Below are 26,454 nucleotides of genomic sequence, written 5' to 3'. Positions count from 1 at the left end.
TTTTTGTATGTCTATTGGACATCTGTACATCCTCTTTGGATAAGTGTCTATTCAGGTTCTTTGCCCATTTTTTAATTGGGTTGTTGGGGTTTTTTTTGGTGTTGAGTTTTGTAAGTACTTCATAAATTTTGGGTATTAACCCCTTATCAGATTAATCAAATTTTAAAAGAAATTTGAGAACCTTAAAGAAGAAACTAGAAGCAGATACGGTCAAAATGGATGCCATGATATAGAAAAGTACAAGTGCTATATGATTTCACTCATATGCAGGGTATAAAAGAGAAAGCAACAGATGAACAAATGAAACAAACTTATAGACACAGATGGCAGTATAGTAGTTATCAGAGGGGAGAGGGGCTTGAGGGATGATTAAGAGAGTAACAGGGTCAAATATATGGCAATGGAAGAAGACTAGACTTTGAGTAGTGAGCACACAGTGCAATTTACAGATGATGTATTATAGAATTTAACATCTGAAACTTATATAATGTTATTAACCAATTACATTGGTTAATGTAATACATTTAATTTAAAGATATAATTACTCAGAATAGAGCGAAATTTGGACATATGATTGTCTATGTACTCCAACTAAACTACTTTGAATTATATTTTGTGAAATATTACCCCAGTCTCCAAGGAAATATGTGTAATGTTTGGTGCTATAACATTGTATGCTTTCAAGAATAAAACAAATATTTTATATATATTAATCACCTTATGTGTAGTTTTGAAGAAATAAATCTTGGAAGTCATGAGATATAATAAAATACATTATCTTCAACAGAAAATTTGAGGTAGTAGATGAAAGTATCTGGGCAAGAAGACGGCCTGAGAGAAAATCTTTCACCAAAATTAAACAAACAACAACAAAACACCTCCATGATTATAGTGGAGAGGTGACGAGCAGAGGATGGGAGTAAATATTTGGAACTTTTTGAGTTGACCTCTCACCTGCATCAATCATGTGGTGAGTCAGTACTTTTTAACCTGAAGTAACCTGACTGAATAAAGTGACTGTGTGTCAGTAATGTACATAGACACATAGAGTTACATCTCAAATTCCACCTTGTCCTCACAACTGAATGATTTTCCTTTGGTGAACCAAACCACTAGTGAATTGTAGACTGTGACAGATGGCACAGAAAGAAGATAGGGAAGCAGAAGTTCAAGTCTTCAACAAAGCTTGAGAAAGCCAGGTGAATCTTGACACTGCATTTCTGACACTGTCGGCTGTCTGAAGAACACCTTGTGTGGAAAACAATTAAAGGACCAAATTCTTGATATTCAGGACATACTGCCTCGTGAGAAATGGATTCATCATCATGAAGAAAGAACTAAGTTGAGGCAATGGGCATGTGCCAGCATTGGTCCATTTAGCCCCAGGCTGGCTGTCGTCAACACTGCGGAGTTGGCATGGGGACCAGGAAACTGAACGTGAAGGACCAGAAAGGGGAGCACTTGCTCCAGGTGTGAAGGGAGAACTCAAACATTGTTTTAACTGATTTCACAAATAAAGTAATGGAAAAGTGTACTGAAAGAGAGCTTTATCAGCTTTGGCTCAAATAGTTTATTCAAGTAAATTCAGTGATTTTTGAGCACTGATCATGTATGAAGAACTACTGTGATGTAAAATAGTCTAGGCTTTCAAAGAATTTGAAATCTAGTGAAAAAATGAGACCTATAAAAATAACAATAAGGCAAAAATATTAGTCTCTTGAGATAGATAGAAACAGAGAATTATACTGGATTCAAAGGCAGGAGAGAAGGTATCTCTTGTAATATGTCTAAAAAGGCTTCATGGAGTATTTGCTCTAGATCTGTGGAATATGACATGCCATTGGGATTTTAATAGGGATTGTGTTGAATCTATAAATTGCTTTGGGTAGTATCAACATTTTAATGATGTTAATTCTTACTGTCCATGAACATGGTATATGCTTCCACTTACTTGTATCTTCCTCAATTTCTTTCTTTAATGTCCTATAGATTTCCAAGTATAGATCTTTTAACCCTTTGGTTACATTTATTCCTAGGTACTTTATTTTTGTTGTTGTTGTTGCAGTAGTAAATGGGATTGTTTTCTTAGTTTCTCTTTCTGACTATATCAAAATAAAAAAGCTTCTGCACAGCAAAAGAAACCATCAACAAAATGAAAACAAAACCCACTGTATGGGAGAACATGTTTGCTAATGATACATCATAAAAGGGGCTAGTTTCCAAAATATATAAAGAACTCATACAACTCAACACCAATAAAACAAACAATCTAATTAAAAAGTGGGCAAGGGACCTGAATAGACACCTCTCCAAAAAGAACATACAGATGGCCAACAGACATATGCAAAAATGTTCAACGTCACTAATCACCAGAGAAATGCAAATTAAAACCACAATGAAGTATCATCTCACACCTGTCAGAATGGCTATTATCAATAAATCAACAAACAATAAGTGCTGGTGAAGATGTGGAGTAAAGGGAACCCTAGTGCACTGTTGGTGGGAATGCAAACTGGTGTAGCCACTATGGAAAACAGTATGGAGATACTTCAAAAAATTAAAAATGAAACTGCCTTTTGACCCAGCAATCTCACTTCTGGGAACATATTCTACGAATCTTGAAACAGCAATTTAAAAGAACATAAGCACCTCTATGCTCATTGCAGTGTTATTTACAATAGCCAAACTATGGGAGCAGTCCAAGTGCCCCTCAATAGATGAGTGCATAAAAAAGCTGTGGTACATTTACACAGTGGATGGATACATGGCCGTAAAAAGAAGGAACTTTTATCTTTTGTGACAACATGGATGGACCTGAAGGGTATTAGGCTAAGCGAATGAGCCAGTCAGTGAAATACAAATATCATTATTTCACTTATATGTGGAATCTAATGAACAAAGTAAAACGACAAACAAAATAGAAACAGAGACATGGATACATGGAACAGACTGACAACTGTCAGAGGGGAATGGGGACAGGGGACTGAATGATAAAAGGTGAAGGGAGTAGCCAAAGAACATACATGCATAACCCATGGACACATACCACAGCGTGGTGATGGCCAGAGGGAAGCAGAGAGTGAAAGCAGAGGGTGAGAGGTGGGGAAAGTGGGAGAAATGGGGACATCTGTGTTAGTAAACAATAAAAATAAAGTAAAAAGAGCTTCGTGGAAGATGTCAACTTGGGAGTAAATTTGAAATGTAGGAGTTTAGAGAGGGAAAGAAGGCATCCCAGGGAGAGAAGATAGCATAAACAAGTCAGGGACCAGAAAGCATAGGATATGTTTGCATCTTGTAATATATACCAGTTTGGCAAGTGGTCCAGCATTTGTAATAGGCTTTTGGAAGGTGAGATTGGAAAATTGGCTGGAGCCAGATGGTGGAGGCATTAAGTATTGGAGGAAGTGGGCTGTCATTAAGGTGTGTAAGCAAGGTTATCTCTAGAAGCCTTTATGCCAGGCTTCTCTATTATATAGCTCATTAATCACAATGAAAATTACTTAGTTAGCCGATGTTTTCTTTAGCTCTAAAAACTGGAACAAGAGATGTTTCCTACAACATATGCATGAATCCACACTTCCAAAATGAGGAATCCATAGTATATTATTTATATCACCTATTGCTACCTTTTATTTTCTGCATTTTGCTTAACCTAGTAAATTGTGATAGAAGGTGGGACCTAGCCAACATAGTCACTTTCCTTCAAATCAAAATATTCAACTCAACTTTAGATCAAACATAAGACTTTCTCTGTACATCTATCTAATGATAGGCTGAGGTTCAGAGCTTTTCAGCTGAGCTCTGGTCTTACTGACTTAAAATATCTTAATGACACTGTAGGTATTTTAAGAGTCACCGGGCTAGAGTCTGGAAAATGTTCCTTACATTTTGCCTCTGCTAGAGCAGGCACTATGTAGTAAAGTAGGCGAGAGAAACTAGGACAAGTCCTACTGGCTTGGCAAGAGTCCCACCTAATTCCTCATGACGTGTTCAGTGCAGGTGACACCTTCTTGAAGGTGTGGATAGGCAGTTAATTTCATGGAGAGTAGGAGGTGTAGGATCAGCTTTTTTTTTTTTTTTTTTTATGGTGGAGCATTATCTGAATGGTATTCATTCTGTCTTTGAGCCTGGACTTCATACAACAAGCAGCAACTGGAGGCTATTTTAAAAGAAGCAAAAGCCACTGAAAAATATTGGTCTGGGTCCTTATTTGGGAAGAAGAGTTGGTTGAGAAGTGCTCCCCAGTGAAGAATTAAGCCAGTCCTTGCCCAGGAAAAGAAGATCTGTGGCAGAGAAAATTTGTGGGTTTCTTACCCCAGGTGCCTCAAAAGCTATGCCGTGAAAAGGCTTCTGACCCCTTGTCAACAGCCAGTTGGGCAAATTCTTTTTTCTTTTTCTTTTTTTTTTTGAGGGGTGGAGTAAAAAAGAGAAATTTTATTGTTTGGTGTGTTTGAAGGATGGCTTCTCAGTTTCACCAGCTTCGGGTCCTGGTCTGGAAAAATTGGCTTGGTGTCAAAAGGCAGCCGGTGAGTAAAAATAAGGGAACGGGCTTTGGGGCAATGTTTCAGGCCCTCCTAAAACGTGATGATGATGATGAGGTAAAAAGAGAAGGCTTTTAATTTGATCGTTAAAGCAGGAAATAAGGTATTTAGAAACCATCCCTGCATCCGTCTTCGAGTGAAAGGCACAAGTCTAAGCTTGCCCCTACAGCAGCCTTTTGAGTTCAGTAAAAGAATAAACCAGGATATGTCCTGGGCAAAGGAAAGGCTGTATTTTGTTCACTGGTTGAATTGGAACTAGTGTTGAATTCTAAGTTTCTGGCCAAGATGCTTTAAGAAACTTTCTTACTGAATTTAGTTAAAAATGAGATGAAAAAAAAAAAAAATGTATTGGATTAAGGGTACAATCAAACGGGAGAGAAATATACTTGAAAACCAAAGCAATAGAAAGCTTGGTTGAAAAGTAAGATATAGACAAGAAATACTCTGAAGGCTGCTGGTGTAGAAAAGCTTCTAAGAAATTTTAGTTATACAAAAATTATTTACTAGACACGCCAAGGAAGTGTGTGCCATATTTCCAGAGTATTACGAATCACTTAACTTTACTGCTACAGTCTGTCTTCTCTGCTCATTGCAACATTTTTTGTATGCTCTTACATCCATGTTTGCTTTTTAAATTACAAAGCTAGCTATTAGATCCTCATCAGATAGGATCCCGAGGAAGGAATTGGCTTTTGTGAGTTGCTACATACTGGGAAGAATGTTGAAACCCAGAGAAATCCAAAAAGGCACTCAATATACTTCATTTTAGAGTGGTAATTCCCAGCCTTAAGTGAATAATGTAAATATTGTGTAAATAGTATGTGTCATAGAAACCAACATTCTATCTCCGCACCTTATCTCATTCTAGGTTCGCTTATAGTGCCTGACTCTTTTCTTAAGTGTTCTGATGTATATATTAAGAGGGAGAAGTAAATGTTCACTCACTGTTGTGAATTTGGTGGGTAGAGTTTAAAATCATAAGGCATTATGTGATTTCATGGGTGTTGGTTTGGACATAAAATTTTAAATTATTGCTATTTTTATTTCACTGCTTTTTAACTGAAAGCGACACAAAAGTAAAACTTCTCATAATAATCCCATGATAGGTTCTGTGTGGAATTCAGCAGGAAAAGTGTCTGGGGAGGTGACTGTGGTCAAAACACAAGAGCTGCGTTCTTGGTTTGCTCTTTACCCACTACAGAACTTGAGTCGCATATCACAATTTCCCTGAGCTCTGGCTCTCCCCTTTTTAAAATGAGCATAAGACCTCTGGCATATCTCTCATAGGGTAGTGAGAACAAAATGTGCTAATGTATTTCAAATTGCTTTATAAATGATGCCAAACACCTGGCAAATTGGTTACGGAGAGATTTGGGGCAATATGGCTGTCATATTTTATTTGATGTAATGATGAAAGGAAATCCAGAAGAAGGAGTTGTGGGAGAGAGAAAGAAATTTATATATCGTAAAGTTATTAAGTGATGAACACTTAATAGTTTAAAATAGAAGCATAGAGGGACTGAAAATATATCACTTATTGCTGATGAACAGAATGCTGAAATTTCATATTCTTCTTACAATTCTATTTTACCTACAAATTAAAAACAAAACCTTCAGGTGAATATAATATTTCATTGAGAAATTTTATCCTTAGAAATTTTAATAAGTTTCTTCTTTATCTGTAATGTAGCCGGTATATTAGTTTTCTACTATAGAGTTTTTTCTATTTTAGTCTATTTCTGCTGGACATGGCATATTTAGAGATGGAAGTTAGGTACGTTAAAATGTTTTCACTCTGATACTTTATATTACTCCCACTTAGCCAAAATGCCTAAGAAGCCCCTGTTAATTACACTTTTTCCTAGGGAAAGAGAACACATAAGCTATCCATTTATTTGGGGACATCAAATGAAGCTAAGTACACCTGGAGAGAATAGGACCTGGGGCAGAAACGTTTTTGTTACAGAAGGAGTGATTAGAAAAAGTCCAGAATCTGGGATAATAAAGAGAACTCTCCTGAATCCATTTTGACCAACCACAGGGACACAGGAGACCTTTAGAAAATAGTGGTGCCAAATGGAGAAAGAAAGACAATTCCAAATGGAAGGTGAAAGGGCAAGGAAAGGCCTATTTCTTTCCCCGTATTTTTGCCTAGGACTAACTCTATATTTTGGTAAGTGGAGAAGAAGACTTGAAGACACAGTAGAAAGGATATATGTGGACCAATGTTAATTAAGAGAGAAGAATCAGAACATCAAGAGGTTGGAAAGTTAGGATTAAAGATCTAAAAGGAAATGAAATGAAAGAAAATAAGAAATATAGACACATTAGAAGACAGAGAATTTGAAAAACAGATATATATATAAATTTAAGGAGAGGACATAATCTTTCAGTAGGAACTGGGCTATGTCCTCCATCAAGCAATTATAATGTCTATGTTTGTAATTGTCCTGAATATGTACTTTAAAATATATATGTTTTGTACAGAGGAAAACAGAATTTGGTATGTGTGACACTGAAAATGTATAGTCCTTACTTAATGTCAAAACAAAAACAAAAAACAAAAAACAAAACAAAACTAGCATCACCCCTATGACATTCTCCTCCAGTCTATTTTCAAGAGCTTCTATCACCAAGCAAAGTAATGGGAAAGACAGTTTGTAAATGAAGAAGTTAGGAATCTATTAATGGAGAAACAAATGATATATGAGAAAGAAGAAAAAAGAAACACAAAGAAGATATACTCAAAATAATAGAGTTGGGATTCCTAAGGAAACATTGTAAAAATAGACACTCCCATAGAAAATGAGAGAATTTCAAACAGATATGCAGTCTCAGAAACAGAATCACAATGGGGTAAGCTAAATGTTGAATTTGGTTGCAGAAAAAGGAAGGCGTGATCTTTCATTTTTGAGGTGATCACCCTCAAAATTGTTCTTAGAGTAAATGTTTCTGTATTAAAAAAAAAAAAACAACAACATAAATATCAGAATTCCGGAATAGTTGAGATTATCTAAATGTTTTTATTTTATAGAGTTTCAGAGTATTCAAGGTTTGTCCAAGGTCACACAGTGAATTTAAGGTTTCAAAGATAGATCTATTCTTTCTATTTCTTCCTGCTGCTTCCCTGTTGCTCCTGAGCTGTTTCCTTTCCCAATAGTCTCTAATTTCTGTTTAGAGTTCAGCTCACCAGCAAAAACATCATATTTGCCAAGGAGGCCTTAGTGCTATTTTAAAAAAATATTAGTGGTACTATCAATTCTCAGTTACATTGTTAACCTAAAAAATAAAAAGCCCAGGCAAAGGAAGGGAAGAGAAACAATTACATGAAAAAGGAAGGCATTTCCATTGGTGTTAATAAGCTAAGTTATTCATTTGCTCTACATGGCTGTTTACTGATTTGAAAGAAGGTCTTTAATCTTCAGTCTCCGTGGTCAGGATTTCCGCTTTCCTGTTAGTTCTACAAACAGTTGTTTGGAAGACGAGGCTGCTCTGGCTCAGTCCAAAGGTTACTTTGCCAAAGTCAAACAGTTCAAAGTTTCAAGGAGCAAGGCATGCATGACCTTCTGTCTGGGATGGTGGTGGCTCTGACTTAACTTAGAAATGGCTCCATTTCTTTTCTTTTTCTTATTTCTCCCTTTTAACTGAGATCTTTTCTTGAAAGCATTGCTGATCAACCAATGGAAAGCAACACGGGTCAGTTGTTGAAGTCTTCATTGATCTGTTGTTGGGAAGGCTCGTTTCCAGTATGCCATGTCCCATGTAGAAGGGAAAGTGGTTTCCTTAGGAGTTGTAGGCCACGTTTAAGCAACGAGAGCACCAGAATAAAGGTAGGTCTTAGTGCCATGTTTCTTTAAGGGCAAACATCTTCTTTCTGCAGTTAGTTCCTTGAGGTTTTTCATATGAAGTCTCATAGGCCTTAGTAATTATCTCAAAACTTGAAGCAATCACTCACTATCCAAGTGGTGCCTTTACAACATCCAGCTATGTAAAGCAGACAAAATTTTATAATAAGAATTTTTGAAATGACAAACAAAATGCTAAGTTGATTTGGAGAATAGGACTGAGTAAGAAGAAATGCCTGAGCGTAGCCCCTGAGAAGTTCAAGGGCAATGGAGTGTCAGCAGTGAGGTTTTTAGTAAGAGACATTTCCATGGAAACAAAAGAAAAACAAAGGTTGATGGAAAGAAACTAGTTTCTGAGCTGAGGGGGAAGCCAGTCAAGAAAAACCGTAGGTGTCAAAGTTGAAGCATCTTTTGCAGTTTGAAATGTCTCTGATGATGTCATTCATTGTTTGGGTGAACTTCCTGGGTGGCTTACACAACATGAGGCATGAAGATTGTTCAAGCATGAGCATTTGTGGTGATTTCTGTGAAGTTATATCAAGTTGTTTACAGTCTGTTTGCAGGGCTTCCAGGAAAATGGCAACATTAGTTCTCAATGATTCCAAGTCAAAAGTGGGAGAAAATTTGGAAACATTAGTTTGAAGAGTTATAGCCAAATATTTGAGCAAACTAAAATAATTCAAAATCTAATCCAGTTTACAGGTGGAAAACAAAACCTTAAAGACATTTAACAGAACAGGTTTCCGTAAGTGTATATTACAGCTTCTATTGAAATATATTTTCTTTCTCTCTCTATGATTATCCAATTTTTACCAAACATATTTTGCAAGCAAATTAGTTTTGGTATAATTAAGTTTAGTTTTAATAAAGTTGGCCTGATTATCTACATAAATGCATCAGATATAGCAATTGACTATATAGGCTCTTTTAAATATCCTTTGCTGGACCTTTCAATAAGAAATCTTGAGATTGAACTTTTAACAGCCTTTTGAGGTTAAGAGGCCAAGCCAAATACTTGCCATCAGACTTTACCTGCAGTGAAGTCTCAAGGGCCCCAAGATATCCTGAGGTTCCTGTGTCTGCCAGGAAGTGACCTTCCCTACTCATTTGGTTAGGCTGGGAACCCTGTACGTAAGGTACCACATCGACTGGCTTCTAACCCAATTCATGATCACCTTACCACAGGTGCCTTTTTTTGAGGTGTCTAGTGTCTTTCTGGCTTGCCAATGCTCTACCCATGTCCACTAATTTTGCAGCTTTTTCTTCCGAGCTTCCCTTACCAATAGCTTTTACCTCACGTGCATTTAATCCACAATAAAATCTCTTTAAATGGACGCTGGGCTGGTGAGATCTGCAAAACTTGTCAGTTTGCATGGGTCAGACCAAGTTTATAGAATTTATGCCTTTGGAGTCTCTTTCTTACGACAAACAACATGACAGACAGAGACAAAGAAAAGAACATGCAACAAAAATTTGTACTCACCCACGAGGGGAAAAACTAAATCCCTGTGAGCTGCTCAACACCCAGGGAACTTCTCGCAAGCAGAAAAGAAGCCCTTCCTGAAGAAAATTTCTCATGTGGTAGCCAGTTTCCTGTGGCAGCATCATATGGGCCCAGGGACAATTGTCCCCATGGCAATGCTTCACTGAGGGAATTTCCCCTTCTGATCTCAAAGAAAGTCACTGACCTCAATGAAAATGGAGGGAGGTCAGGAGCTTGAGAGAATTCACAACTTGTGGAAGTGGCTGGTCCATGGAGAGGTGAGCACAACAGAGGCTCATTTGGGTATCTTACCTGGTTCCAGGGGACTCTGGTTCATGCAGGTAAGATGGCTTCAGGTCCCAATTTTGACACCATATTTGTTAACCTGAAAATCAAAAGCCAAAGTGAGAGGCAAGAAGCATTTATTTGAGATCAAAAAAGAGTTAACCAAGAAGCACTGATTTAAGCAGAAACCAAAATTGTGTTCTGATTATGGGGTGTAGGCAATGAGTTTTTATGAGAAAGTGAAGGGAAATAATTAGATGAATAGATGGAAGGAACTTCTGTGGGTGCCGGTAAGCTAAATTCTTCTTTAACTCTACCCGGCTATTTACTGATTCTAAAGGATGTCTTTAATTTTGGGTCCTTATAGTCGGGATGTCCAGTTTCCTATTAGCACTATACACAGTTGTATGGAAGACAGCGCTACTCTGCCCTAGCCAAAGGTTATCTTTCCAAAGTCAAATATTTCAAAGGTTCAAAGAGCAAGATGTACAAAGCCCTTTCTATAGGATGGTGGTTCTTACTCCATTTTTAGATGGCTCCATTTATGCCACTTTCCTCAGTTGCAAAAATGAATACTAAAAGTGTGAAAAAAAACACAGTACTCATGAACAGAAATGTTAGGTAATAGAGAAAATCAATTAGGTGTACTTGCTATCCTGCTGGGTTTGTAATGTAACTCTAAAAATAATGGGAAAATGGAAATACATTCTGCTGGAAATGGTTAGCAATAGGGAGGCTCATCTAATGAGATGCTAGTTAATGATGGGAAAGAGTCCTGGCACAGCAAAGAAACGGGAAGACTAGAGAGTGTAAGGTAAGAGTTTATTAAGAAGACAGGTTCTGAATAGCATATCAAGGAGTGACTTCCAATGTCTATAGAAGTAGAAGGTAATTCCAAACTTAAAACATGAGGAAGAAAAATTAATATCAGCTGTTTATTTGCTTCTATAACTTTATCTAGTGGATCACACTTTAGCTCAGTGAATAGAACTATTTTCTTTGTATCACAGATATTCTCACAACTTGACAAACTCCTAACACCTTGGATCAAGTCTGGATCTTCCTTCCCAACCCCCACTTTGCTCATATAACTTCCCCTCAGAGTGACTAGAGAAAAAGGAAGACCTAGCTTCCAAATCTTGAAGCAGATTGCTCTATGTATTAAAATAATTTTTGGATGAAGACAATTTAGGATTAAATTCTAATCCCCAAATTTAAAATTCTGAATCATATGAAAATAAACTAGGCTTCAACTATGTGTTAGAACATCCCAGGTCCTTTTATCTCGTCTGGGTCTATACCATTTACTCCCCTATTACCTTTTAATTGTTAAAAAAAAAAAAAAAAAAAAGATCTACCTTTTGGTTATGGTGCTTGTCACAGCAGACATGTACATTTTATTAGTCAATCAATAAAAGTAAAGTAAAAATGTTTTAGAAATAAGAGCAATAGAGAAATAAGTTCGCTTAAAGCCCAACAGAAATATGTTGTTTTCATGCCCACTATCGAAAGTTTACCAATCTCCACAATGTATTATAATCTGTAAGTGCAGATTTCAGAAAAAGTTCTTAATGCCAGTTTCCAAATGGGTCATTCATATGGATGGAAGTGTTAATAGGCAAGAAAGGCTCAATTAGCTGAGAATGCTTGCCACTTTTGTTTTCTTCTTTTGGGGGTTGAGCTAAGGTTTATTCCAGATCTAAAGTACCGAGCTCTTACTTCAGAATGTTAACTTGGGGATACTCCTGTTCCCATCAAGTAGCAGTCATCCTTGACATAAGGGACAATCCACAAAGGTAGGAATAAAAGAGGAAGGAAGAGACAGGGTACTTTATGGAAGGTTGGGCAAATTTTATTTTCAAGTTTGTAATAAAAACTTATGATTTAAGGTTACAAAATGACTTTTAAATTATGTTTAATGTCCTTATGGGCTAAACTAATAAAAGTATAGTATTGAGGGCAAAGAGAGCTAGAAATCTGTTTTGTAGTGGTTTGGCTACATAGGTTCATGGAGCAGGTGCTGAAGCCAGGCACCCTGGGTTCAAAGATCAGCTCTACCATTTAGTGTTTTATGGGATGAAGCCTTATTTAGTCCTTTAAGCTTCCAACGTCCCACCTGCAAGAGGAAATGAAGTGATTATATTAAATAAGATAATGCATATTAAGTGTTTACAGAGAAGGAAAACTCTGACTCCAAAAAACCTCCGCTGCCTTGCGGCATACCTCTTCAGGGGAAAGGCTAAGGGAGTAAACCCCGACAGAAAATCCGGAGCCGGAGTCCCTAAGGCGGTTTGACGTTGTAGTCAACACCGGCAACTCCTGCGGCGCACCTGAACCCAAGCTGTATTGACTCCGTCTTTCCCTTGGACCCTTCAGCTGCGAAGAGAGGGGGGGTCTGCTGCATGGGCAACAGCAGACCCTCCATATTACCCTGCCCAGGCTCTGTAGCTTCAGCATCATCGCAAGATGTCGATTCAACACGGGAGGAGACAGATACCGTGTCACTCCCGAGTCGGACTGCACAGCCATTCTCGGTGGTGCAGATAGACTCTTAAGAAGCTACACCATCGTCTCTCGAGACGGACGGCTGCCGACGACGATTAAGTGTTTAACATAGCACCTTGCACATTCTAAGCAATCAATAACTATTAGCTATTATCATTTGGGGTATCATATTGAATTCTGACATAATTGTAAGGGGACCACTTGACCACAGGAACTTAGGGTGGGAAAGATATTTTGAAACCACAGTTAACAGGGATTGTTGAAGGAACTGAATTGGTACCCAGGAAGAGAAAGGACTTTGTTTCTCTTCAAATACCTGTTGAATTCTGATGTGAAAGAGGATACCAAACCAAGGCAAATGAAAGTTAGTCAAAATAAGGAAGATATCACCTTGATATAAGCCAGAAAAGTCAGAAAATATGAGTTGTTCAATAATAAAGAAGTCTTATGAAATAGTTAATTTCCAGTCACTAGAAGCATTTATAAAGGTTGGATAAGCATGTGGCAGAGATATTTTCCTTGACTCTTAATGCACCAGTCATTCTGGACTTATTTCTTTTCCTGTAATATTTCACCCTCTTTTCCATCTGTGAGTCTTCACGTAACTGTTATCTCTGCTGAAAAGACTCCCACTTCTTTTTCACACTCCACCCAACACATAGATCTTTCCTTCTGCTTGACCCTTTCCATCTTTCAGGTTTTAGAATCAGCTCCCCTTGCTTTATCTTTCTCCTGCACTCATTACTTCCTATGTCTTAGCATTATCTTCTATGTTTGGTTATAATTATTTTTAAGTTTTTTCTCAAAAGACTGAAAATTTTCATTACTCTCTCCTCAATGCCTAGTGTACAGTATACAGTACGTGCTCAGTCATTTTTTATTGTATAATAATAATAATAAATGATCACTATAGTGTATGTTAAATCCTAAGTGTCCTTAAGACTCCCCAAGACTTTGATTCTCAGAAGGGGAATGGAGAATCTTTACCTTAAATGTTTTACTTTTATTAATTTCCAGAGTTAGAGAAGGAATTCCTATTGCAATTTGAAAATTATAATGATAATCACTGTTATTCATTTTGGACACAACCAATTTCAAACCACTCTAGTGCAAGGGGTGTAAACTCTCTCTCTCTCTCTCTCTCTCTCTCTCTCTCTCTCTCTCTCTCTCCCTCTCTCTTTCTCTCTCTCATCTATTATCATCTATCTATGTGTCTGCATACATTCTACATGTATTCTGTGGCTCTGTCTAGGCTTGGAAACAGTGGCATCCCAATAGCAACAAGCACACTCACCTGTCCACTAAAAGAAGCTCACATTTCCTGGAAATTGGGTATTTTCCAGACTGGGACAGAGAAAGTACACAATGAGGCAGAAACAACTTGTGGAACCAGAAGGAAAGAAAGAAAGAAAGAAAGAAAAGAAAGAAAGAAAGAAAGAAAGAAAGAAAGAAAGAAAGAAAGAAAGAAAGAAAGAAAGAAAGGAAGGAAGGAAGGAAGGAAGGAAGGAAGGAAGGAAGGAAGGAAGGAAGGAAGGAAGGAAGGAAAGAGAAAGAAAGAAAAGAAAGAAAAGAAAGAAAGGAAGGAAGGAAGGAAGGAAGGAAGGAAGAAAGAAAGAAAGAAAGAAGAAAGAAGTTATATATACATTCATAGCAATATTTCATGTCTGTTTATACATTTTGGAAATCAGGAGTTCCTACTCACATACTTAATTCTAACCTAACACTAAAGAGTTCATTCTAGTTTTCTCCTTTTCCATGTTTGTAATTCCCCTGATAGATAGTGAGAAACCTGCCCCCTCTTGTAGGGGATATTTACCTTTTAAGTCTGCCTCGCTCTATGAAACCAATTGTCTGCTCTTTACCCAGAACAGGCACTTTCCTTACTCAACTTCAGCTCTGATACCCCACATCTGGTTGCTGCACTGTGGGGGTCCATTTTGGCTTGCCAGGGACCCAACTCCCTCATTGCGTCGCTGTGGGTCCCCCAGTCCTAGCATGGACTTATCTTGCTGGGCACCACCTAAGGACTTTCAGGCCCTGAATGTTTTGGGGGAAAAATGGAAGGGAAAAGGAAAGAATGGGACACCTCAATAGAAACTAATCCCTGAAGAAATAAAAGGGGTCAAATGCCATGGCCCACTAAGGAACTGTAAACTGGTTGGAAGGCCTAAGCCCTTCCACCTCAGGAATGCAGAGGGGATGGAAGACAAATGAGATTTAGAGAAAAGTGTGGGGTAAATTAAAATATCAGCAAAATATGAAAATGTTAAAAGCTGCTTTTCCCAAAGTTTTCAAGTGTTCCAATATTTATACATATAAGATCAATATATTAGCCCTTTCTCTAAACAAACACAAAGAAAAGCCATGACTCATCAGTTTAGTATTTGGATCCTTGACACCACATTTGATTCTAGGTTATTTATGATAATATTTAGAATGGTGTTGAGAGCAATCCTGCTGCTATGAAGATTTGAATTTTGTTTATTTCTTGCTTCTGTGATTAACTTGTCAGCCTTAACATTCCTGCGATCACAGTGTGAGCGTTTTTGTATTTATTATCCTTCTAAAATGCAGTATGCAGAAATGTTGTGCAAACCTCTCTGATCCACAATCTCAGGGGAAATCTTGTGATAATAGATAGCTCATGGGCTTGATGTAGTTTTTACCTGTAACAGTCAAAGTTTCCTTCAACTCCCTGATATAGTTTATGTTTTGGTCTGTATTTAAATTGTGTGTAAAATTAATTACAAAATTCACCAAAACATCTTCATGAAGCCATCAAATCAGATCAACCAAAAGACCACTTAAAGATATCCCACCAGGTGTGCCCCTTATCTGAATGTGAATGTACATTTGCAGTGGTACAATTGGTCTCAGTTGTGCACTGATTTCTTATGAGGTTACTGTAGAAAAATGAATAGATGCTCCTGAAAGTGGCAATGGGGCACTAAACCTGCTCAGATGAGCTTTTTATTTTTCAAAGAATAACTATGGCCTCTGATAAAAGAGAAGTAAATCCACAGAAATTACATTTTTTAACCTTAATTCTTTACCATCTACATTTCAAATAAATCACTTAGAATAAAAATGGTACCTTGTATCATATCTAGTATCTTTGAAGAACAAACTTTAATTTTCAAGTATTTCAGAGACAAGGCTAGAATAATAACACATCTTATTTTTTATAGCTCCTGCATTTTCCAATATACTTTCTGTAATTCTTTCTTATTTGTTTCTCAGAACAGTATGATAATTTTTTAAAAATCCTAGCCTCAGTGTTTTGATATTCAGATTCTTGTCCTCTTCTCTGCTTCCCAACTGGGTAGATGACTTTGGATAAATGATGCTGACCTTCTGTACCCCAGAGAATAAATAAGGGAGTTGGATCAGATCAAGGCTTGTTTACCTCTTCTATGCTATGGACGTCTTTGGCAGCCTTGAGAAACATATGGCTCTTCTAAGAATAAATGGGATTATAAATAAAATGAATTATATTGAAATTAAGTTATTAAGGTATTTAAAAGAAAATTTAGGACATGGTAATATGTGTTTCTTTATAACAGCATTAAATAAATACATAGCATGAACCCATAACTACTGTAATTTTAATGTCATGGTAAGTGTAAAGAGAACTTTGAGGTATCTGCCACAACACTAATGTGATTTGAAAGTATCTGTGATTTCTGTTGGTGACCAAGTCATGGGTACTTCTAATTACATTGTGATTCATAGCTTACATCCATCATCAATGGAAATGCTAAAGTTCAATCACAAGCTAGAGAAAATAAAAAATGCAATATATATATTTTCCTATCCAAGTTTATGAAAGCCCTGAATCCTACCCATTAGTTGATCTCAAAGAAACTTTCCAACAAAAACATTCCAGGACCTTATAAACAATCCTGCTTGTTAGGTGGGTGATGTGAATGTGGAACTGCTCTCCCCAGGTGTGCACCAGCAGCACCCACCTGGAGCTCGTTAGAAATGCAGGATTCTGTCTCTATGTCTGATCTACAGAATCCGATGCTCTCTGTGTCCAAGATCCTTAGATGACTGGGTATGCATCTTAATAGTTGAGAAGGGCTGTATAGATTAGGCTGTTAGACCAGTCTGGGAAGTTTTTGGCTATGATCAAACCCAGCACTCTGGGACTCCTTACATCAACAGTTGACTTCTTCCTTTTTAAAAAACTTGCACTTAAACCCAAAGTCTAAGAAGTTGGTGACAGGCCTTCTAGCAAGGAGGGCAGTGTTACTAGACACACAATGGAGATTTTCATGGGAAATTAAGTTAGGAGCTTCTTAAGGATCAATCATTGGATGGGTCTAGATTGTTTTGGAGAATTAAAGAGCCCTAACCAGTATTTTGAGGTTTGGAAGAAGCAAATTGTCTCTGAAAAAGTAGGGGGAGGAATAATAACAAGTCTGATCATAACCAGGCAGAAACATAATTCCAAGTTTTACTTTATGAATTATAGGCAAGGTTTATTCTGTTGGGTTTGGTTGGAGTGCTATAACTGTTTGCATATCACAGTTAATGTTCTTGTAAATACACATTTGAATAATTTTGTTTGTAAAATATTAAGCAGTTAATGTCTTATGAACTGAATCATATCTACATGGAGAGAAAAGCCACTCTTAAAATGTCTTACAGTGAAATTCCCTAATAGAATGTCAATGCAGTATATACATTTTTGAATATCTATTTTGTACCAGTGAAAATTCAGGGATCAATAAGACACCGTTTCTGTCATAAAAGAATTTCCAATTTATTTTGTGAGCCAGGCAAAAAATTTGTTGATGGTCAGCGTATGTTAAGTTCTATGATAGAAGCATAGAACTTGCTTCTATCTTATTTATTATAGTTGTACGGTGAAGCCTGTTGAATAAAACTTTAAGTTCCTGTTTACTCATTGACTCATTTATTCACTCATTTTTGTTGTTGTTGCTCAACAATGTTTGTTGAACTATTATCCGATGTCCCACTTTAATCTTTATGGCTGACCATAAAATGCTGACTTTGAAAGTTGTAAGGTAGGTGGGGTTTTGTATGTGTCCTGTTCAGAACACTAAGTCTTATCCAGCAAGCAACCGTACTGATCAGATTAGAATTTTAAGATCATCACTCTTGGGGTAGGTGGGTGGAAAGGTGTCTTCAGAAGGGCATGGTAAGAGTTTAAGTCTGGAAAAAAATTTGTATTCATTTCTAGGCCTCTTTTATTTTTAAAGAATCTCGCACTCCTTTTTTATTAATAATATTTACAGGAAAATACTTGTCTTGTGTTGGAATCTTAGAGTATGATGTACTTCTTGTCAGTTTTTTTTTTTCCAGCAATATAATTAACATTTATTCCTATTATTATTTTGCAGCTTTGGACACTTGTCTTGATTTTATGGCCAGTCATTATTTTCATAATTTTGGCTATTACCCGGACCAAATTTCCTCCAAAAGCAAAACCAACTTGTAAGTAAATGAGATTTGTTTGTTTTTCTAACTTTTGAATTCTAGTTAAAATTTATTTTGATACTACTTCAGTGTTTCATTCTAAAATTTATGTTTTGAACAGTGTTCCCTTCTGAAAGCATTTATATAAATACTTAGCATGTGTTTTCTTTAGTTTTTTTTAATTCATTAGAAAAATGAACCTATAATATTTATCTAGAAAAATACAAAGCATAAAGGAGACATGCAAGCAGATAAAGATCTGTGAAATTTTTACCTATTTATTATTTATCTCAGATCTCACCGTGGTATGCACAACCTAAACAAGCAGCAATCTCAGCTTTTAGTTTTGTGTTGTAGCAGGGACCATAGGCCTTGTCTTTGATCAACTGAATGAATGAAACCCAGAGTTCTACAACAAAAATCTCTTATCTTTCTTCGGGGCACATACTGGAGGGGTGTAAATGTATCAACACAGTCTAAGAGAGGATTGGTTTCCAATTAGTGCCGTTTCAGTTACATTTTGTAATTGCCAAGTTATAAATTGAGCACAATGCCCAACTGTGTTCATTATTAGCTTTTGGATCCAGAACAAAAATGCAGAAAAACTCAGACAAGTCCTCAGAAGTGAGGAGGGAGAGCTTTTTAACCCCAATGATTTGACCATTGTCGCTTTTGCTTTTGTTCTTAAACTTTGGAGATAATTTTCTTAGTAGAAATACTTAAGTATTTTAATAAGAAATACTTATATTTGACTTAAGTAAACCCTTTTAGTTAAGTAAAACTTATGTGAGATGCTTCTTGTTTCACAAAAGTCATCTTCTAAAGATTCTCATTAATCAAATATCTGTATTTCAGATAAATTATAGCCATTTGCTATATAAAGGAATACTACGATGAATTATTTATAAACAGAATAATGAGCTAGTGACATTTTAAAAAGCACAGTCCCTTTCAATCACTCAGTCCTAAAGAATAAGATGAAAGCTATGGTGGAATCTACTTAAATCATATGCAATAAGATAATTCAGCATATATATCAATTCAATTAGTGTAACATTTAAGCTCTTGATGCTATAACACATAATTTTTTTTATTTGAATAGAAACTTATGATTCCTAAAGGACTTTTGCACAGGTAATTGTGTAGAGCTGTTGGTGAGGTTTTTAAAGTTCTTTATAAAACAGAATAATTTTGTTCTCTTTAAATTGTGTGCATATTAGCTTAAAAAATCCATTTATTGTTTTTCTATTACAGTTGTCTCACTTTCTCCCCATTGTTCCTCTCATATTAGCTTTTTATAGCAGGTTAATTCCATCGTATACTGTTACAATTAATATTCTTGCATATTTTAAGTACAATAGCATAGGCTTCAGAAGTCTTGCATTCATTACATATGGACAAATACTCTTTGAACTATTCTGATTTAAGATGCTAATTATTAATTTGCTAATGATAGTGAGAGAAGGAGTTTATAGCTCCTTTCCTCAACTTATTTCTGCCAATTTCTTGTTTTTAAGGATTTTCTGTTAATTTCCAAGGAGAAATAGGAGGTGTGTGAGTAGTCTTAATTTAATTGGTACTACCTGATAGGATTTAGAGATTCATAATAAGTTACAAAGAAAAAATTAGAAAAATTGTGACAAATACATCATAGACCTAATAATCTAAGAGTATCTGGAAAAATATAATAACCAAAAGAGGATGATACCAATTTTTACTATGGGTCATTATCATACTCTCATGATAATTAGCTATGAGGTAATTATATGTATGTTTGTGAGTAAGAGAGAACAAATTATAGGAAAGTTCAAACACTGAAAATATTTTTGCCAGTGTCTCAGATCTTGTAAGACTCAGTCTAAAAAATAGTTTACTAGTTTGTATTAGAACTAGAAGGGGCTCTGTCACTTTAAAGATGAGAACACTGGCCCTGGCTGGTGTGGCTCAGCAGATTGAGTGCTGGCCTGCGAACACAGCAGATTGAGTGCTGGCCTCGAACCAAAGGGTAACCAGTTTGATTCCCAGTCAGGGCATCTGCCAGGGTTGTGGGCCAGGTCCCCAGTTGAGGACACATGAGAGGTAACCACATGTTGATGTTTCTCTCATTCTCTCTCTCTCTCTCCTTCCTCTCTCTCTCTAAAAATAAAAAAAAAAAAATATTTTTTACTTAAAAAAAAAAAAAAAAAAAGATGAGAACACTGGGACCCAGGGAGACTATAATTTACCAACATTCAATAATGTAGGATACCTTTTCTTATTCTTTGTCCATGAGATTTATAAAGGATCTTACTTTCTTATACAAAGAGCCAAATACAAATTTTGTCCAAGATTTCAACTCATCCTATAGTCAATAAAGTATAAAATGTAATTTTATATTTGGAGGTGCTATTTTGTAGAGTAATTTAGAGAACCTAAAACTAGTATAGATACAGTTACCTTTTCTTTTCTCTTGTAGTAGAGAGAGAATAACTTGAAAATGACAATTTGGATTTAGGTAGTTTTATTCTTTTTTGTTGTTGTTGTTATGATTTTTCTTTGTTTCTCATAGCTATTATACCAAAAGATTAAAATGAGCTACTAATCATGAACATTTCTTGATCTTATACTCTGTGCCAGGCTTTTAGGTCATGGTAACGTTATTCATGTCACCATTGAGAACCCCAGTGCACACAGAGATTAAATACCTTGAGCATAATCGCACAGTCAGCAAATGGTGGTGTCAGGATTTGAACCTAGGCTCCAGAATCTGGTTTTAAGCTCAAGGACTCACATTTTTCTTTTTCTTTTTTTAGGGGGGTTTAATCTTTATTGTATTCTTTTTTTCCATTACCATTTAGTCCCCTTATACCACCCTCTCCCCAGCAATCATCACACTGTGTGCACGTCCATGAAGAACTGACATTTTTTACATCTAGTATTCCATACTAATTTCTCATGTTGCATTACTTGGATTTTGCCAACATAGACTAAACATTAGAAATTAGAAATATAAACACCTCTTCTCTGTATCACGAAATCAAGAGATAGGAGGGAGAGGTCGTCGGCAGCCGTCTGTCTCGAGAGACGATGGTGTAGCTTCTTAAGAGTCTATCTGCACCGCCAAGAATGGCTGTGCAGTCCGACTCGGGAGTGACACGGTATCTGTCTCCTCCCGTGTTGAATCGACATCTTGCGATGACGCTGGAGTGTCCTCTCCAGTGGAGCTGAAGCTACAGAGCCTGGGCAGGGTGATATGGAGAGTCTGCTGTTGCCCATGCAGCAGACCCCCCCTCTCTTCGCAGCTGAAGGATCCAAGGGAAAGACGGAGTCAATACAGCTTGGCTTCAGGTGCGCCGCAGGAGTTGCCGGTGTTGACTACAACGTCAAACCGCCTTAGGGACTCCGGCTCCGGATTTTCTGTCGGGGTTTACTCCCTTAGCCTTTCCCCTGAAGAGGTATGCCGCAAGGCAGCGGAGGTTTTTTGGAATCAGAGTTTTCCTTCTCTGAGAGGGAGAGGTATATTTCAATATACGTATCAGAGTTATCCTATATATTAGCATTCAGTGTAGAACTCTGCCTCTGTCTGACAAATTCTGCATGAGTCACTGTAGTTGTGGTACCATAGAAATCAGGTCCTGCTTGAAAGAGTTAAAACTCCTTTCTGGGAAACAGTGACTTCTTCAGCGCTAGTTGGGCAACAGAGAAAGGAAGATGAAACTTCAGATTACACCCCAGCTGAAACTCAGCCATGGTGAGAACGGGAGTTGTCATCTTGTGGGCACATTCTATTCTCTGAATAGCCGGGCAGGTCTATAGGACTGATAAATCATTCAGACCAAACCTAGTTAGCCACTCAAAGGACTCCCACCATCGTTATTTGATGGATGCGTTTCTGGCAAGGTCTGGATTGGGGTGAGGAAGCCGCTGCAGTCCTGCACGGTGAGGTGAGCACCAGCCCAGAGCAAAATGCTTACTTTGGGCATCATCTGCTCTCCTTTAAGCCCTTCTGCATTGCTACCAAAGCTTATGTTACTAGCCTTTGCAGATAATAAGTTCCAGGAAAAGAAAGCTTCCAAAGCCTGCCAGGCAGGGCCTGATGCTTCTCATTCACGCGGAGGGCGGGGGTGGGGAATGGACTGAGGCCCCAAGTTTGCATTAATTCCAACCTCTTATAATCTCTACATGCAGTAGCTTGTCAAGAGGCAAACATAAAGCCAAAATACCATGGTTAGGAGCAAAGGCAAACAAAACAAAACTCTCCAAAATGCATTTAGAGCTAGCCAAGCTATAATGTGCAGTGAGTTAATTTTGTCTCCTTTTACCACATTAATACCCCTGAAAGTACTGGTGAGCAATTCCTAATGACTGTCGAACTGACTACTTTTCAAGAACAGTAAAACCCTGCCATAATGAGATAAGTGGACGCCGAAAATTCAGTCCTGCCAAATAAGGAGTCGCATTTTTATGAAGTTAATGAAAAACAATATTTCTGAAGTGGCAGAAAATATCACTGAAAGCACAATAGAAACCATATCCTGCGAGTGTAACCACACACTGAATTAAACCCCAACTATCTTGAGGTTGTCACTTTTTTACACCCCTCCCTTGTTGGAAGATTATAAATTTTGCCCATCCAACATCTGAATATAGGGGCTGAGAGAAAGCCAAAGCCAACTGCTGACTGAATGATATACAAATTTGTGTTACCATAAAGTTATACTGAATACCAGCCATCCAGATGTGACTCAGTGGTTTGGGTCAACACAAGATTGACATTCCTACCATGTCTTTTGACCTCCATTGCATGCTTTTTGTCTTCAGAGACAAATAAAAGTAATAATAAGGAAACACTTATTGAACACTTTACCATGTGTCAGACACTATGCTAAGTGCTTTGCATGTATTTCCTTAGTTATACTCACATCATCTCTCTGAACTATGTAATTTGATGATCCCTATTTTAAAGATGAATAAACTGAGGCACAGGAAAGTTTAGTAATTTACCAATGTTCACATGGTTACTCTGTGACCGAGTCTGGATTTTAACTGTGCTGTTTTTACCTGCAGATAGAGTGGTTTTATCCAGGTCGTGAGTGCCAACAATGGCAGTACGAAGGGCTGGCTCATCTGAATTTATGGCATCTTCTTTTCTTCCTTATACCACCTATTAGCACTATCATAGACTGAATGTAACTGAAAAAATGAACTCAACTGGTTTTTCTACTTGTCAGCAGCTGCAGGAAAAAATTGAGAAGGAAGATTTAAATTATTGATTAATTGGTGGTTTGTGGGATCCATGCATAATGCTATAACTATACTACCTGAATTATAAAGAGGAAATGATTGTGTACTTTCATGTTGAAAGGGTCTATGAGGCATCTCACTAGTGAGGGCTGTGAAAGTTAGAGGAGTGAGGTTTCTTCCTGTCCAGCTCTCTTGCTGCTGACTGTTAGAATGGCATCTTCTTAATTTTTTTAATGGAAGTGAAGACAAGTGCATGAGGACAGGATTCTGGGTGTAACATGCTCACCAGTACATTTATGATTTAATAGTCATAGCGATAGTAATAGGTGAGGGACCCATAGTAAATAATTTTCTTTTCTATTTTGATTGGCTCAAAATCAATGTAGATTTTGTTCTGGGAAGCTCAACATCATTCTTCCTCTGCCAGGGATTGCCCCATCCAATTTCTCTGTTCTCACACGCGCCAGCACCACTAGGCAGCCTCTCAGGTTAGAAACATCCGAATCATCTTTGCTCCTCCCTTTCCTTCACCTCCCATAATCACTAGCCTTGAAGTCAGAATCTGTCTTGTGAAATGTCATCTTCCTTGCAACTTGTTGTTCCAAAATTTCATTATTTCATGCCTGGATTTCTCCCATCACTTTTCCAAGTTTCCTCATCAGATAGTCTCCTAAATTACTTTTGGGGCCTATCAAGTTTCCAGTTCTGTTTGCCTAGCTTTCCAGACCTTTATAATCAGAACCCACCCACCTTTCTGTTCTCTCTGTCCTGCACTGTGTCTACGCCTGAAGAAGCAGTGTCTGAATGTGTCCCACACATCTGATACTCGTTGCTGCTTGGACCCACATGTTCATGAATCATCCTCAATGTCTATTATAAAACAAGCTCACGTCTAAGGTTTACCCTTTAGCTTTTCCCTATCCTTCAAACTTCAATTATGCCTCCTTTTTATCTCTCTTGTTGATGTATTGGATTATAGTGGTCTTTGAGTGCTTTATGCTTTGATCTTGACTCACTCATTGGAGAGATAGTACATTAATACCAGAAATCACATCATCACATCAAACTCGTATTAGAAACGGCATGATTCCTAACATAGGAAACAAAATAGGCATTCATTATATTGCTCAGCATTGGATACAGTTTAAAAAATTCATATGGTGATGGAATTACAAAATTCACCAAAAGATGACTAGAGGAAAACCAAACAACTCAGTGTGAGTCTGAAGTGAATAAGAGACAAGGAATTAGTTTGTTTTGGGTTTGATATTGACGTCTCAGATCCGAGTAAATCTCACTGTGCTATCAAAAATGTCCATAATGCTAATGTTGGGGAAAACAATAAACATAAAGGCCCCTGATCCTCCCCAGGTAGATACACCTGGGAATTTCCATCATGAATATCTAAGAGCTCTTATGAATGCATGCCTAAGATTTTTGTGTGGGAGAGATTTTGCTGTCAGCTTCTTGCTTAAGTTCCAGAAAACATCAGAACAGCTTTTGAATTTCACAGCCAAATACCATCATTTACATCTTCTTCTAGCAAATCAGTAGTTGACAGCTTTTATGTAAACATTAGTGACCCTTTATGGTAACATGGAGATGAACCCAGTGAAACCGTAGAAAGTGAGATTGGAATTAGACTGCGACTTTGCTTCCTCTAGCACTTTGCACTGAGCTGTAGGAAACAGGAAGGAGGCAAACATTGGCTCCATCACATTCTTCTTGCACAGGGATGGCTCCAGCTTCTGCTGGTAGTTGCCCATTGCCTCCAGCTCCTGACTGGAAATTCTGTTGTTCTATCTTGCAATGCAGGTGGACACACCCAATGCCAGATAATATAACAAAAGGATTTCCCAACTAACGCCTAAGAGTAGGCTTAGTACACAGAGTTGCCTCACAGAACCGGAAGTACCTTGAACTGCAGTAAAACTTAATTCAACCAGGAGAAAAATAAATGAGGAAAGAATAGTTGTTGATTGTACAGTGGCAGGCTTTTTAAATATTTTTTTCTGTTTGTTCTACACCATCTCTACTTTGATGATCTATCTTACAAGCTTCCCAGAGGAGACTGCCTTACTGAAATTGGCTCTGGGAGCCACGGCTTCTCTTTCTCACTCCTTTCCTTTTCCCTTCCTTTATAAAGAAAAGAGGGGCTTCTGTTACTTACAGTTAGGAACCTATAATACCCTCTATATGATAAAGATAAATAATTGATTATGTCTAAAATCTTGACCAGTATAGTAATATTACTTGCTGAGGTAGCAATATCGGCTAATGTTTCCAATATTCCCTAGAAGCTAAGGGCCAAACTTAACAAAGTAATTTCAGCCAATTTGCCTTCACTTGTCAGAGAGCAGAAAGCCCAGACATAGGCTCACAGGTAAAGGTTTGGCTCCATGGTTGGTGGACAATGTATTTTCCTGAGTACTGTTTTATTAAACCTAAGTATCACCCAGAAAACATGGTCTACTAAACCTTAGTCATTTTATGCTACTCTCCCTATTCAACTTTTCTAATTTTTTAAATTAAGTAACATTGTGTCCTTTGCTTTGATAAGTGAACCAGTGTATAATAATAACCCTCATAGAAGAAATGCCACAGCATACAATATTCACTGGTCTCTGGTCATTTAGAATTTCATTGTGAATTGGAATTAGAATGACCTATAATATTTTCACATTTAAAAAAACAAAATTTTTGTATTGGTTATATATTTGCATATTTATATTTCTCTGTATATAAACTTACTATTGTGAGAGGTCATTTAGAGCATAGGTCCAGATCCAGACTACCTGGCTTCAGATACTAGTCTTGGATAATCTCTTAGATGCTCCAAGCCCCAGTTTCCACATTTGTATATTGAAACTAATAATAGCCCCCACTTATAGATTAGTTGTGAGAATTGAATGAGTTCATGCTTGTTATGTACTTAGAAAAGAGCCTGACGCATATTAAAAGCTACATTAGTGTTGGATATTTTTGTTATATTATACTTTACTATACTATACTGTTATATATGAATAGAGTATAGAACCAATTATTTATTATTATAGAAGTTATCTGGTATCTTATTATTATTTGACAGATAAGAAAACTGAGGCTCAGAAAATTTAAGAGACTTGAT

General features: G+C 37.2%; 1 protein-coding gene across 1 annotated transcript in view; it reads left to right on the top strand.

Annotated features, from left to right (window-relative positions):
• Window positions 1-4,133: 4,133 nt before the first annotated feature.
• The window catches only part of ABCA12 (ATP binding cassette subfamily A member 12), a 171,433-nt gene continuing 149,112 nt past the window's right edge, over window positions 4,134-26,454 (top strand). The window contains exons 1-2 of the mRNA XM_090283410.1: window positions 4,134-4,526; window positions 18,029-18,122. Of these exons, the coding sequence (XP_090139536.1) occupies window positions 4,458-4,526; window positions 18,029-18,122 (163 nt within the window). The 5' untranslated portion in view covers window positions 4,134-4,457. The remainder of the gene's footprint in view (window positions 4,527-18,028; window positions 18,123-26,454) is intronic.

This window comes from Furipterus horrens, unplaced genomic scaffold, assembly GCF_987537825.1.
Source record: "Furipterus horrens unplaced genomic scaffold, mFurHor1.1.pri manual_scaffold_1, whole genome shotgun sequence".
NCBI classification, from domain to species: Eukaryota; Metazoa; Chordata; class Mammalia; order Chiroptera; family Furipteridae; genus Furipterus; species Furipterus horrens.
Note: the sequence above shows the minus strand (reverse complement) of the source record. Positions and strands in the feature narration are given on the sequence as shown.